General features: G+C 42.0%; 2 protein-coding genes and 1 pseudogene across 3 annotated transcripts in view; all 3 read right to left on the reverse strand.

Annotated features, from left to right (window-relative positions):
- HSD17B12 (hydroxysteroid 17-beta dehydrogenase 12) overlaps positions 1–4,869 on the reverse strand; it is a gene marked incomplete at both ends in the record, with an annotated part of 127,413 nt that extends 122,544 nt beyond the window's left edge. The window contains one exon of the mRNA XM_084236084.1: positions 4,710–4,869. Coding sequence (XP_084092210.1) covers positions 4,710–4,869 — 160 coding nt within the window. The remainder of the gene's footprint in view (positions 1–4,709) is intronic.
- Positions 4,870–12,947: 8,078 nt separating this feature from the next.
- LOC311173528 (cytochrome c oxidase subunit 7B, mitochondrial-like) lies at positions 12,948–13,190 on the reverse strand (annotated as a pseudogene). Its single transcript has one exon. The product of its transcript is annotated as a cytochrome c oxidase subunit 7B, mitochondrial-like (transcript).
- Positions 13,191–13,835: 645 nt separating this feature from the next.
- LOC311172665 (ubiquitin-like protein 5) lies at positions 13,836–14,138 on the reverse strand (the record flags this gene model as incomplete). Its single annotated transcript, XM_084236208.1, has 1 exon — positions 13,836–14,138. The coding sequence occupies one exon, from the start codon at positions 14,136–14,138 to the stop codon at positions 13,836–13,838; it is 303 nt and encodes a 100-aa protein (XP_084092334.1).
- Positions 14,139–15,087: the final 949 nt, after the last annotated feature.

Here is a 15,087-nt window from a genome sequence, read left to right on the forward strand (position 1 = left end):
TCTATTCTGCCATGCTTCCAGAAGTACCAAGCACATGCAAATTTAAAGTGTGCCTTCAATCAAAGAGCAATAAACTTCCTAAAGTATAAAGGAATCCACCCCCAAGTACCCATGCAAGCTATAAGCCAATGAACACACAATGCGCATGTTCCATGGGCCACTTGATTTCAAATTCTGATTCTGTGCCTTACTAACTATGAACCTACAGACAAGGGAGCAACCTCTCCTCCATACACTGGAGACAGTGGGGACTCCAATCTCTCCTCTGTACACTGGAGTCAATGGAGCACAGTTCAGAATTAAAGATAATCTACGCCAAGTGCCCAGAACACTTCAAATATTCATAAATGGTTATTAAAAGTTCTTCTGAGTTTGCCAATTTACATCATTAACATTCCATACAAGAGCCTCCAAATAATGTTAATACTTCAAACTCTAGTTTAAAAAGGCAACTACTGGGGCCTCCCTGGTTGTGCAAGGCGTTAAGCAAAGCACTATGAAGAAATCTGCAGCCTCTGCAGCATGAGTTCGATCCCTGGCCGGCCAGGGAGCAATCCACATGGCGCAGCAGACCTCTCTTGCCTCGCCCACTGCTCCCCTCAGCAGTGTGTTTCAGTCAGTCTGCCTGTTCTGTTCCCCACTCTGTCTCTGGTGAATCCTCTCACCCCTGCATCTCTGACTTGTACCCTGGCTCTTGTATGTATAAATAAATAAATCTTTAAAAAAATAAAATAAAATAAAAAGGCAACTACTGTCAATGGGCCCTGGTTACTCAAGTAGTCCTCAACCATTTACGGTAACTAGACCAATCCAATGCGCTTATCCATGTGTAAAAACAGAAATTATTCACAAAAACTGATTCGAGAATCTTTGGTCCTCAGAGTTTGAATAAGCTAAGCCAATTTTGATAAACGGCTTGCCTATAGGAGAACCACACCATCTCGTGTCCTTTTCAAGTTCTCACTATTCACTGAATTAGGAAAACTATGAAATAATACAGGGGCAAATGAGTTCCACCAATATTATCTAAAGAAGCAACATTTAGAGACCTGCTAATGTAGATGTGCAGAGGGCGAAACGCTGAGGTGAAGACCCTTTGCAAAATCTAAACTCACTCCAGAGAACTGGATATTATTCAGCAGCAAAAAGCAAGCATTGAAACATGCCACAAATAAAAAAATAAAATATGAAAATATTGTGGAAAGCAAAAGAAGCCAGTCACGAAAAACTTCATTGTCCAGTTTCATTTATCTGAGATACCCAGAATGGGCAAATTAAAACAGGTAGAGTACAGATTAGGGCTCAAGACAGTGGGGCATAGGAGTTGGGGAGTGAGAGCATTGCATACTTCATGGGTAAACTGTACGGTGTATTTATTTTACCTCCATAAAGCTGTTTTAAAAAACTAGCTCATTAACAGATTAGTGGATTCTTTATTCGTTGTTGCCTGAAACAGTATCCTCTCCATTAAATACTAAAATGAGAGCTCAGAATGCTCTCTTGAGTTTGAAGTTATAAAATATCTTGGGGCCTCCCTGGTGATGCACTGGGTTGAATATAGCACTGTGAAGCTGTCTGCAGCCTCTGCAGGGTGGGTTCAATTCCCGGCCAGCCAGGGAGATACCCACATGGCACGGCAGACCTCTCCTGTCTCACCTGCTGCTCCCCTCAGCAGTGTATTTCAGTCCATCTGCCTGTTCTGCTCCCCGCTCTGTCTCTGGTGAATCCTCTCAACCTCCCGCGCCTCTGACCTGTACCCCCGTTCTTTATAAAAATAAATAAACCTTTAAAAAAAAAATCTTGGCTGTGGAAGTATAATTACCTTGCCTTTGCATCTATTATCTCCACTTTATATCAACCATTCTAAATAAACTCCAAAGATTGAAATTGCTCAAATAATTGCAAAAGACACCTATGCTCAAATCAAATTCTACAGATTACATTCTTTATGGCCACAGGGCCAATGACTTGTTTTTGTTATTTAGTAAAAGCTGACCACCTTTGTTAGCAATCTCCTACTGAACACGAGCTACAGTGTGACCTTCAAACAACTGAAGCTCCACTTTCACAGGCTCTCTTTGTTTTCCTCAGACATAGGGGAAGTATCATATAACAGTGACAGACAAGAGTCTGACCTATTCAATTGGACCCATCTGCTGGGGACCTACTGAAATCAGTGTGATTCACTTGAGTGGAAATGTTACTGCAGAGAACTAGGGAAAAGAGGTGACCTAGCTCTTGATCAGGAAATGAAAGAGACAAATTAGAGTATGGGCCAAGAAATGGACAGCCTGAAAAACCTAACTAGACTAAGGACTCTGATTTAGAATCTCTGTAGTGATTGCAATGCATACCTGAATTTCTAATTTTTTTAAAGGTTCGAAGATTGAGAAAAGCTTGTATCTGATCAGTGTGCCAGATAGTTTGAAAAAGGACAAAAATTTGAGGACCCTCTATCTCTGCCTCTCAAATTCCAAAATCTGACGAGAAAGTAAACATACATACTCACATGAAGAGATTTCAGAATAACAAGAATAAAAATATGCTTTAGGTATATATTACTATAGAATACCTACAATATTTAATTGATTATGGAGGGGAAGATGTAAATATTAACAGTATAAAGTAGGCAATGCCTCCCGAACATTTAATATTTAATATTAAGATAGCAATTTTGTATGGGAGAAAACTTATTCATACTATTTATACAGAGATGTTTATTCTAAACTCATAACTTTAGTTAAGCAAATTATCTGCTTATTTTTAATTACAATTTAACCCCAATTATTCATGTGTCATCTCTGCTGGTTTGTTTTTCAAGTTATTTCAGTTTATTCTTCCAACTGATACCAAGAACCTATTTAAAATGTACTACTCTTAATTTTCTTTGTATCAAAGATTCCCTGAATTTGGAGAAATAAGGAAGTGTATTCTTTGAAGACCTAGGTGACCACATGTAAGTAATAACTTTTGCTTAAGTACTTAAAAAGATTTTCCAACAATCCAGAGTAGACTGAACTAAAAAATATTTCCACTTTATGACATTAAGACCCTCTCTTGCTATCCCATTGTTCTAGTTCAAATTTCACTTCTAATTCTTTTAACACTTCCCTTAATTTATCAAACATTCTTCCTCTGGGACTAAATTCTTTCAATACAAATATTACTTATGAAATGACAATGTCACAACACTAGATTTTTACTATTGCCTCATAGAGGACTTGCACCCTGCGTTATCAGTCATTATGATCAATTTTAGCAGTGGGAAAAAAATTGTTACTAACATGTCTTTGCTTACAAATTACAAAACTTGATTATGATTTCCTAAGGCCTTAGGTGTTGTGTAACTATTTCAAAATTCCACAAGCAAGTTTTCCAAACTTGACAATCAAGAACTTGGGAAAGTCAACTGAGAACTTACAACTAATTATAATTGAGTTGAGCACTTGCTTTTTCAAAGAATATTAAAAAGCAGTAAGTGACTTTTCAAAAATAAGCATCAGGGTGCTAACAGTTGCTTCACGGCATGGACAGAGAGCTCATCTATGCCTACTGACTTGAAACGTTTTCTTTTAATGTTTGTGTTGCTGTCCCAAAAGGCTAATTTATGCTTTTCCTACTAAGTTGTTGAGATTATGTTAAAAGAACAAAGTAAAGACTATATATATTTGTGTACTTTGCTTGAACCTAGTAGTTTGAAAGCAAACCGTAACCATGCCAAATTTCAATTAAATGCTTGGGGAATCGAACATTCAAGTATAAAACATCAGACTGAAAAATCACATCAGAGAACTACAGCATATCACTTAGTTACAAATAAAGTTAAAAAAAAAAAGCAATTGACAAAAAGACAGAAAAGTAAAAAAGCAAGTCCAAAACCTCCCTTCAGGTAATTGTCCCAAACTCTCCAACCTGACCTTTGTCCTCCATTTTCAAATCCTGGACAGAGAGACGAGATCCATTTGCTTAGCTTACTCCTAATGGGAATACTTTTTCCCACAAACGTCCTTCTGCAAAAAGTATTTCTATTTCTGACTTCTACCCGAAGAGTCACCGTCTGTGCAAAAGCAATAGTCCTTACTACTCATTAGGATTCCAGAACAGTTTGAGTAAGATTTTTTAAAAGATTTTGCAATGAAATTGTATGAAATAGGCCGAATTCAAGTAACTGGAGAGGTAAGATTTCAAAGAGCACAGACTTCTGAAATCCCATGTCCTTTTCCTCCATCCTCACTCCAAAAAACAACAGAAAGCTCTGTATCCATAACACAATATCAGTATTAAAAAGCAGCGGAAAACTTTAAAAACACTCATGGGGGCGGACCTAGGTGGGCACAGTGCGACTGAGAAAGCTGGAAGGCGACAGGCTGCCTCCCAGGCCACGAAACCAGGAATAGCTGAAGGACACGCGCCTCAGGGAATTCAGGCCAAATTTCTCCCGCGCCCACCCAGGCATACTAAAGATTCCCCGAGCTGGGCCCGCAGCGTATTCATTATTTTAAAACTCCACAAGCCTGGGCAGGCCAGAGCTGGCTAAAGAGGTCAGGCCAGTTCGAGGGGTGCAGGAGACTCGAGGAGGAGGAGAGGAAAGCCGGGGAGTGGAGGGCCAGGCGCTGGGCCCCGAACCGGTCAGCGCTGGCCAGGCCCGACATGGGGCCGCAGGAGCCGCTGCAGGAGCCGGGGCGCCGGCAGCGCTGGATCCGACTCACCTGCCCATTCGCCCAGCTGGGGTCCGACCCCAGGCTCGTGATCCAAAACCCAGAGCCGAAGGGCCGTGAAGAGAGAGCACGAGATGCGCAGGGCCAGGTAGGCCACGGTGCCTGCTCCCACCCAGTACAGAAAGCCGGCGGCAGGGAGAACGCGCTCCATCGCTTTCCACCAGGCCTCACTAGCTCCGTGAATTGGAGGGAAAAAAAAAAAAAATGAATGAATCCAGGAAGAGGCGCTGGCCGTGACGGTGAGGACGACACTAATATGCGCTGCTCCTACACCTCTTTTGGCCTAAACCCCGCCCACGGCGCCATATCCCTGCCACCATTGGTGATCTCGCGTTCTCTCTGCGCGCAGCGTCTCAGCCATTGGTTGGTTCTAGTTTCGCTGCTCCGCCCACTGCCCCGCCCTCATGCGTACGGCGCGGCGATTCCGTTCTGAGGTGGCTGAAGCGTACCTGCCAATCAAGACTTAGCCCCACCCAACGCGTCCCCACGCCCCCAGGATGCCGCCTGAGGGAGGCACGTCTCACCCCACCACACCGCCCAGTCCTCTCATTGGCTGCAGGGACGCTCGCTACTAAGGAAGACGGGCTCCGATTGGCCAATCGGACCAGTCTCGTTTAAGCTCGGGGTTGAATCGTAAATGGGGTCTGAGAAGCCAGTGGTGAATGGGAAGATTCTATTGTAGTAAGAAGTGGGCGTGTAGCCGTGGTTTTCTTTTCACCACAATTAAACATTTTTGTATCTGTTAAATGTGTTGTGCTCGTTCATATAAACTTTTCCGGACAGAGACTTGAAGTCTTGGGCCTTCCTGGTGCGCAAGGGGTTAAGACGCAACCTATGAAGCTTCCCCAGCCTCTGCAGCACGAGTTCGATCCCCAGGCCAGGGAGCTACCCACATGGCGCGGCAGACCTCTCTTGTCTCGCCCTCTGCTCCCCTCAGCAGTGTGTTTCAGTCAGTCTGCCTGTCTGTTCCCCATTCTGTTTCTGGTGAATCCTCTCACCCCTAGCACCACTGGTCTGTGCCCCTGTTCTTGTATGCATAAATAAATAAATCTTAAAAAAATAATTTTAAAAAGACTCGCAGACTTCTGTTTCTTCCTGCAGCTTGTTTCTGTGTTTTCGTCACAGCCACCTTAGCTCTGATTACCCTCGCTATTGAGGGCCCTTTAAATACCAAACCCGCCTTTGGGCTGAGCATTCAACAAGGTGCAACATCTTGGATTCAAGGCAAATAACTTCACAGAGTCAAATCAGAATACATAATGGCAAGATGTAGGGACAGAGCTTGATAAAAAGTTTGAGGGAGGGTCTCTGCGTCTTGTCTTTAAAGGACTGCAGGGGTTTTCCCTTTGCTTTATTTCAAGGGGGGGTGGCAGGCCCTGGGGGGAGGTGGAGAAGGCAGTGGGATTGAAGGGCACAAAAGTGTGCAGTCCAAGTAGAGACATGGAAACTACAAGGCCAGTTTAAGAACTCGTGTAATGCAATAAAGTTCTTCACACAGTCCAGCCACCACATCAGCTGCTAGAGGGCCCTGGGACCCGAAGTCATGATGAATACCAGAGAAACTGCATTTTTTTCTATAATTACTCCACTTATGTCCACTTTGCTCAAACTGAATACATTGTTCCACTCATGTTTTCTTGCGCTTGAGCAATTACCTTCTTCCAGCCATATGGGGACATTCCCTTGGTTTGTGAGGAGCTGGGATACCAGGTAACCTCTGCAGTCGTGAAAGATCAAATGTCTGTGCTCTACTCTAGAGGATCCAGATGAACCTGAAGAAGATTAAGATCTTCTCAGACAGCTTAAAAACTGGTCTTGAACTCCCCTCAAACAGTCAGCCCAGAGTCCTGTCCAGTACAAGTTCTAGTAAACCATGCCTGGTCTAACAAGGTCTCTGCAGCGAATTCTTACTCTAGAGGGGTAAGAACCCACTGTAATAACACTCATTCTCTCATCCTCCCTTCAAGTTTTTGCTTCTATTTCTGGCATGGGTGGGATCATAGAAGATAGGACCTAAATTCAGTCTTAGCCAGTAGGGGCTGCTGATTCAAAACTTGAGAGTTTTTTGTAAGGCAGGAAACAGGCATACTACTACTAAGGGGTCAACAGCTCAACATGTCTTGAAGCTAAAGGCATATTTTATCATATTTTCCAGTCTTATCTCTTCCTGCCCAACTCCCATATTTTCCCTCACTATGAGATCAATTAGGTATAACCCTGAGGCTGTTACGGTTCATAATAAACTGTCAATTGTCCAGCAGATTTAACTATGCAATTGAACAGGAACCACATTTTGTTTTAATTAAATTTGATACCTTTGGTTGGGGCTGCCTCGCCAATTCAACCAATTCAAACGAAATCTCGCAACTCCCCTCTCAGTTAAGCCAAAATAATGTTTTTATGTTTCAAGGTCACTTTGCACTCTGAAAGGTCCCAGCTATCCTCATCTCCTCAAAATCTTTCCTGGAATTATCATTTATGTAGAAATAATGACTTCTTTCTTAATTCAGCCACAGCAAATGTATAGAAAGCTTCAAGGCCTGGGGAGGCAATGAATGAACTAACAATATGAAATTGCAGTCACTTGCCAGAAGGCCTCCCACCTGGAGTTCCCACAAAGCACTGAAACTCATGGGAGTCATTCCCCCTCGACATGGGTGCCCTTCCACACTGCAGGAGGAATGGCAAGAGCTCCAACTGCACCTCTTCATTTCTTTACATGGTCTCCCTATGGGATTTTATCCAGTGCCTAGGTTTGTATGCTAATGACTTCCAAATATCTGTACAGAGCTTCGGATTCACCCGCCCACTCAACATCCTCGCTCATACATAAAATAACCACCTCAAACCTGTTCAAACATGTTCAAGAAACATGTTCAAACCAGAACTCTAACACCAACGTACATGTGTGCATGCACACAAACTCATGCACGCATGCTTTCCCTTCCCCTCTCCCCATCTATACTAACGGCACCACTATTTACCCTCTTTAAAGCCCAAAATCTAGAGGTCAATCTTGATTCTTTCCTATTATCAAATCCGATGCTTCAGTAAGTCTTGTTACTCTATTTCCGAAATACATCTTGACTACTTCTCCCCACTTTTCCTTAAGAACCTCATACCCAAATCACAAGTATTTGGTGCCTGGAATATGGCCATAGTCTCCTAATTAGTCTCCCTGAAATCTATCTTGGTGTTTGTTCTCACACAGGGTTTGTTTCATCTTTTTTTTTTTTAAGTATATTAGATATCATGTCTTCCTTTCAAATCCTTTTAAGACCTTTATATCACATTAAGAACAAAATCTCCCGAGACTACTTGATGTGTCCTGACCTCTCCAACAGCAGGGACACCCTCCCTAGGGCTCGTTTGTTTCCACCCACACTTCTTGCGGTTCCTCAATAAGTCAAGTTCATTCCAGTCTCAAAGAACTTCTATTTCTTGTCCCTGCTTCCTGTAAGCTCTTACCTTCTATTTCCCAAGTCTTGCTTCTTTATATTATTTTTAAGATTATTTATTTATGCATACAAGAAATGGGGTACAGGCCTGAGTTGTGGGGGGGTGAGAGGATTCACCAGAGGCAGAGTGGGGAACAGAACAGGCAGACTGACTGAAATACACTGCTGAGGGGAGCAGCAGGTGACACAGGAGAGGTCTGCCTCGCCATGTGGGTTTCTCTCTGGCTGGCCAGATATCGAACTCGTGCTGCAGAGGCTGCGGATTGCTTCCTAGTGCGGTGCTCAACCCCTTGCACCACCAGGGAGGCCCTCCTTTATATTATTTAGGCTTTTTACTTAGAGTGGTTTTGTCTGACTCCCCTACATAAGATCCCAAATAGCCTCTCCTTTTCCCTGTCACTAAGCTTTTACCCTAATTTGTTCTCCTTATAATACTTAACGCTTCCAACGTTTATTTGGTTTTTGTCCATCTTCCCAATAGAAGTTCATGAGAACAGTGACCTTTTCTTATTCATCACAGTATCTTTACCTATGTACCTAAGAGTAACTGACACTTAGGTGTGTGATAGAGATCACAGAATGAATGATAGTCTAGGAATAGTCTAGTGAGAGAGACAGATATTAAGCAAACATCCAACTAAATATATGTTTAAAATTGTAGTAAGTACTACAAAGAAAAGAGCTTAAGGAAAGAGGACCTAATTATTTTTTAAAGATTTATTTTTATTTATTTATGCATACAAGAACTAAGGTATAGGCCAGAGGAGCAGGGAGTGAGAGGAGTCACTAGAGACAAAGTGAGGAGCAGATCCACTGAAACACTGCTGAAGGGAGCAGTGGGTGAGACAGAAGAGGTCTGCCACGCCATGCAGGCCAGTGGCATCGAACTGGTTAAACTGGCCGCAGTGGCTGGCATTAATGTGATAGCGCTGAGAGTTAAGGCAACAAAAAAAAAAATTGTAAGGAACAGTAGAAGATTCTGTAAATATTTGGCTGCTACACAAATAACATACTCAGACACAACCACATTGGATTTCAGTCTCATTTATTTAAAAGATTGAAAGTTCAGACCTAGTCTTTAATAAGGGAAAATATGTAAAGCAGCAATGTTGCATCATCTTAGTATACAAGTATTTCCATTTAATTTTAATTCATTTTCAGGACTTCTGTACATTTGAATTTAATATTTTCATAATGAAATAAGAAATAGTTTAATATAATGAGATAAAGTTTCTTTCTTTTTAAAAAAAAAAAAAGATTTATTTGGCCTCCTCGGTGGTACGGCGGTTGAGCGCTGGGTTGCAAAGCTGCCCACAGCCTCTGCAGCGCTGGTTCAATCCCAGCGGCTGGCGAGGGTCCCACATGGCACGCAGAGCTCTCCTGCCGCACCCGGTGTTCCCCTCAGCAGTGTCCTCTGAATATCTGCCTGTTCTGTTCCCCGCTCTGGCTCTGGTGAATTCTCTCACTCTCCCGAGCTTCTGACTGTACCCAGTGCTTGTATAAATAAATAAATAAACAAACAAATAAATAAATAAATAAATCTTTTTTAAAAAAAGGTTTGGGCCTCCTCAGTGGCGCAGTGGTTGAGCGCTGGGTTGCGAAGCTGCCCGCAGCCCCTGCAGCGCCGGTTCGATCCCTGGCTGCTCCCCGGCCACTGGAGGAGGGTCCCACATGGCGCGCAGACCTCTCCTGCCGCCCGCTGCTCCCCTCAGCAGTGTACTTCGGTCCTTCTGCCTGCTCTGCTCCCCGCTCTGGCTCTGGTTAAGTCTCTCACCCTCCCACGCTTCTGACTGTACCCGGAATAAAGATTTAAATAAATCTTTAAAAAAAAAAGTTTTATTTATTTTTGCAGGCCAGAGGTGTAGGGGATGAGAGGATTCACCAGAGACAGAGCGGGGAACAGAACAGGCAGACTGACTGAAATTCACTGCTGAGGGGAGCAGCGGGCGAGACAGGAGAGGTCTGCTGTGCCATGTGGGTTGCTCCCTGGCTGGCCGGGGATCGAACTTGTGCTGCAGAGACTGAAGAAAGCTTCATAGTGGTGAGACTTAACCCCTTGCGCCACCAGGGAGTCCCCTGAAAGAAATTTTCTTAATTAGGGAATTTCATATAAGAATGCCATTATAACAAAGTTGAATCCTTCCTTTGTAAAATAAAACTCACATATTTTTAACAGTTTCGTCCTCTTCTAGCTCATCTTCATTTAAGCATAATCCAAAATATAGCACTTGCTTTCTCCTTAAAGTTCAGTTGAGGAGGTATTCAATCCTAGGGTTAAAAAAAAAATAATAATAGCATGATAAACAAACCAACTTTTTTGGAACCCAAAATCTCTATCAATCAGAAAGTGGGAGATTTGGGCCTCCACGGTGGCGCAGCGGTTGAGCGCTGGGTTGTGAAGCTGCCCGCAGCCTCTGCAGCGCCGGTTCGATCCCCGCCTGCTCCCCGGCCACCAGAGGAGGGTCCCACATGGCGCGCAGACCTCTCCTGCCGCCCGCTGCTCCCCTCAGCAGTGTATTTCGTCAGTCTGCCTGTTCTGCTCCCCGCTCTGGCTCTGGTGAATTCTCTCACCCTTCCGCGCTTCTGACTGTACCCAGTGCTTGTATGCATGTATGTATAAATCAATCAATCAATCAATCAATCAATCAATAATTCTTAAAAAAAAAAAGTGGGAGATTTCCAAAAAGTCAGGATTTAAGTCTCACTGCTATCAAGCTGTCACCAGTCACTGCAATCTGAGTTCAATCCCCAGCCAGGGAGGTGACCCACATGACACAACAGACCTCCCCTGCCTCACCTGCTGCTCCCCTTGGCAGTGTATTTCAGTGAATCTGCCTGTTCTGCTCCCCACTCTATCTCTGGTGAATCCTCTCACACACACCCATCTCTGGCCTACACCCCAATTCTTATATGCATAAATAAATTTAAAAAATTTAAAGTCAATATTTGCTTTGTTAACAACATTATCATAGAAAGGAATGTTAACATCTATTAGGTTTCCATACTGCATTATCATTTTCTAAGCAATTTCACATACATTATTACATTCAAACATCATAATAATACCCTGATTTTTCCAACAAGAAAATAGTCCTTTAAAATGAATTTCTTCCTTAAGAATCATTCTGGTATTATGGGTCCAGTTCTAGAATCAGGGTGTCTGCACTGGAAATCTAAGACTCTTTCCACTTTCTCACCTACTATGCAAGCTCACATTTCATGGAAACTTCTGTAAACATATAAAACAATGGCCAGTAATTTTGAAACAACTGATTAGAACTAGTTTTAATATTTTAGTTTCAAAAGCTCATAGAAGTGTATAAAATGAAAAGAATACCAAACCATCTGTTATTCACACTAGCCACAGCTGGCTGTTTGGAGAGCATAATTCCATATTTTTCTTTTCTTTTTCCCTCAGTTTGATCAAGTTATGGATTATAGCACTGTATAAGTTTAAGGCACACGGCCTAACGGTTCGACTTACATATATTGTGAAATGATGACTACAGTAATTAATATCCATTAACTCATATAAATACAAAAGAGAAAAAAGTGATTTTTTTCCTGTGGTGAGAACTTTTTTTTTTTAAAGATTTATTTATTTATGCCTGCAAGAACTGGGGTGTAAGCCAGAGAGAGGTGTTAGGGGAGTGAGAGTATTCACCAGAGAGTGGGAAGCAGAACAGGTAGATGTACTGAAATACACTGCTGAGGGGAGCAGCAGAAGAGATAGGAGAGGCCTGCTGTGCCGAGTGGGCAACTCCCTGGCTGGGGATGAAACTTGTATCACTCTTGTAGTGACTGGCTGATAGCTTGATAGCACTGTCTTTACCCCCTGTGCCACCAGGGAGGCCCCTTATGGTGAGAACACTTATGTTCTACTTTCTTAACATTTTTTAAATATAACGGACAACAGCGTTAACTAAAGTTATTGTGTTATACATTACATCCCTGGGACTTAATTAAGCCTGGAAGTCTGTGCCTTTTGAGAAGTCTTTCTATATGAGATTAATTTCTCTTCTTGAGCTTCCTTCTGAAGGTGTCAACTTTTGGCCAATGTGGACTGAACGGAATCCTGCTTTATATATCTAGGGTCCATTAAGTACAAAATGAACTGAGCACATCAAAAAGAGATTAATTTACTACACAAATCTTTAAATCACCTACTTTTGTGTCTCCCTGGTCGTGCAGGGGTTAAAGTCTCAACACTATCAAGCTATCACAGCCACTGCAGCATGAGTTCCATACCTGGTGAGGGAGCTACCCACATGGCACAGCAGACCTCTCCTGTCTCACCCACTGCTCCCCTCAGCAGTGTATTTCAGTAGATCTGTCTGTTCTGCTTCCCACTGTCTCTGTTGAATACTCCCCCCCACCCCCCAACTTCAAGACAGTTCTTACATGCATAAATAAAAATAATTTTAAAAAAATAGAAAACCATTTTTAAAATAAATTAATCACCTACTTTCATCTTCATAATGAAAGTGGATTAATAATGTGGGCTGTACAAAGGATTACTGGCAAGTACTCATTCAGATATACATTGTTTAAACTTGGTTTGAAGGATCTCAAATATACATTCACTAACTGATGTAACAAACAGGTATTAAGTCTCTCCTTTATAAGCATCACTGTTGTTTTTTTTTTTTTGAAGTTTCAAATGTACTTTATTTCTTTAGTAATGCCATATTTTAATGGATACAGTGTTTTTACTTGGCATCAATTATAAGTTAATTTTGAAACAATTCAGTGTTAACACAGGCTGGGATGATTACTGATCTCTCCATTCCTTTGGGGTGACTCTGCCAACAGGGGACAGGTTCCATTCTACTCCAATTTGTGTTGCTGTATATGTCTACACAGCAACACAAAAAGCAGTTCCACTAGCTAATACTGCATTACCATATTTGTCATGGAAATCAGGTGTCCGTTTCTGGTGGCTCTGTCTTGCCATCATTTGCTGAATGTTTTGAACTTGGAGATGATTTAGTGTGTTTTTGGCCAAGAGAAACATCTTAAAGTTGAAGAGAGAACTGTGGCAACTGCAGCAGCTGGTGCAACTCCAAGTCTAGTACCCTTGTGAAGTGTTTTATTTATTTTTTATTGAGGCAACATGGGCTGACAACCTTGTATATGGTTTAAGAGTACAGGTCCACACCACCTCAAATATATGTTACCACACCCACCACCAAAGCATATTGTTTTCTAAGTATAAAGCTAAATGATATACACAACATATACACACCATTTTAAAAGTAAAAATTGATACCACCATTTAACCCTTTTCTCCTCTCAATATGTAATTAAAAGACCATAGTGAAATGTTGACATATCTGTTACATAGTAACTGGATTTCTTGCATCAGCAGATCTAATCATCATTACAACCTTATCCCAAATAATCTATCAAAAAAAAGTGTCATGGTGAACAAATCAGTTTAAAAGTAGGTGAAAGGGAAAGTAAACTAATATTTTGCCAACATCATAAGTCCAGCCACAAGGAACAAAACTTTAGGGCAGTTATGCAAAAAAAATTTAACGATATGGTGAAATTTTCTTCATCTGAATGCTTATTTTTTTAAAAAGATTTATTTATTTATTTAGTTAGTTATTTAGTTATTTATTTTTGCAGTATCTGAGTTTTCATTAACATGAGTTTTTTAGAAACAAGCATCCATACCAGTAAGGGTGAGGAGAGGAGGGGAAAATGGGCAGGGCAGGGCAAAGGGAAGGATTCTGTTGTATTGGTAATAAAGCTCCAGATTCATCCCATCATGGATTTCATAGTCCCCCAGAGACATATGGTACTTGAAAATCGTGTACCATTTCTTCAAAACAATCTTATTCCAACGGGTACCAGTTTGGGCTGCGATCAGCTTCTTAAGGTCCCCGATGGTGTCATCCGTGTTGCACTTGACGCGGACCTTCTTCCCCCGTCGGTCGTTACAGACAACCTCCATCATTCTGTCGGGTCCTCGAATAGTCTGGAAACAGCCTACGCCACAACCTCCTCGAACGCAGAGAAGGGACCAAAAGTTGACGCTGAGAACCAGACTATTTATTTATTCATACAAGCACTGGGTACAGTCAGTAGCGCGGGAGGGTGAGAGAATTCACCAGAGCCAGAGCGGGGAGCAGAGCAGGCAGAGGGACCGAAGTCCACTGCTGAGGGGAGCAGCGGGCGGCAGGAGAGGTCTGCGCGCCATGTGGGACCCTCCTCTGGTGGCCGGGGAGCAGCCGGGGATCGAACTGGCGCTGCAGAGGCTGCGGGCAGCTTCGCAACCCAGCGCTCAACCGCTGCGCCACCTGGGAGGCCCTGAATACTTAATTTTAACAATAGCCTCAGGATTTGGCATCTTTACTCATCTTTTTTTTCACTACAATTTCTAGTTACTTTAATTTCTACTGCTTCTGCCTAGTTCTTTTCTTTCTTCCTTTTTTTGGTCAATATATTCAACACATACAAAAGATTACATAAAATATGTTAGTTATAAAGCACAATATAATGAAAAATCTAAACTTAACACCCAACTCAAGAACCAAAAAAACCCCCAAAATTTACCCTATCCCATCCTCCAGGTAAGCAAAGTCCTAAAAATTGTACACATCTACTTGTATATACACATATGTGTATATATACATGTTTATGTACACAATATATTTTAAATATATATTATTACACATTTACATGAAATGATAATATACTGTTTAGTTTTGCCTTTATGTACATTATACATGTAAGAGCCTCACATTGGATCTAGAGACAGACATAGACTTAAAGTAAATGGCTGGAGCAAGGTATGTAAAGCCAACAGCAGTGATAAAAGCAAGAATTACTATTCTCAAATCTAATAAATTAATCTTACAGCAAAAAAAAATAACTAGTAGCAAAGGTAAGCACTATATAATGAT

This window comes from Talpa europaea, assembly GCF_964194135.1.
Source record: "Talpa europaea genome assembly, chromosome: 1".
In the NCBI taxonomy this organism is placed as follows: domain Eukaryota; kingdom Metazoa; phylum Chordata; class Mammalia; order Eulipotyphla; family Talpidae; genus Talpa; species Talpa europaea.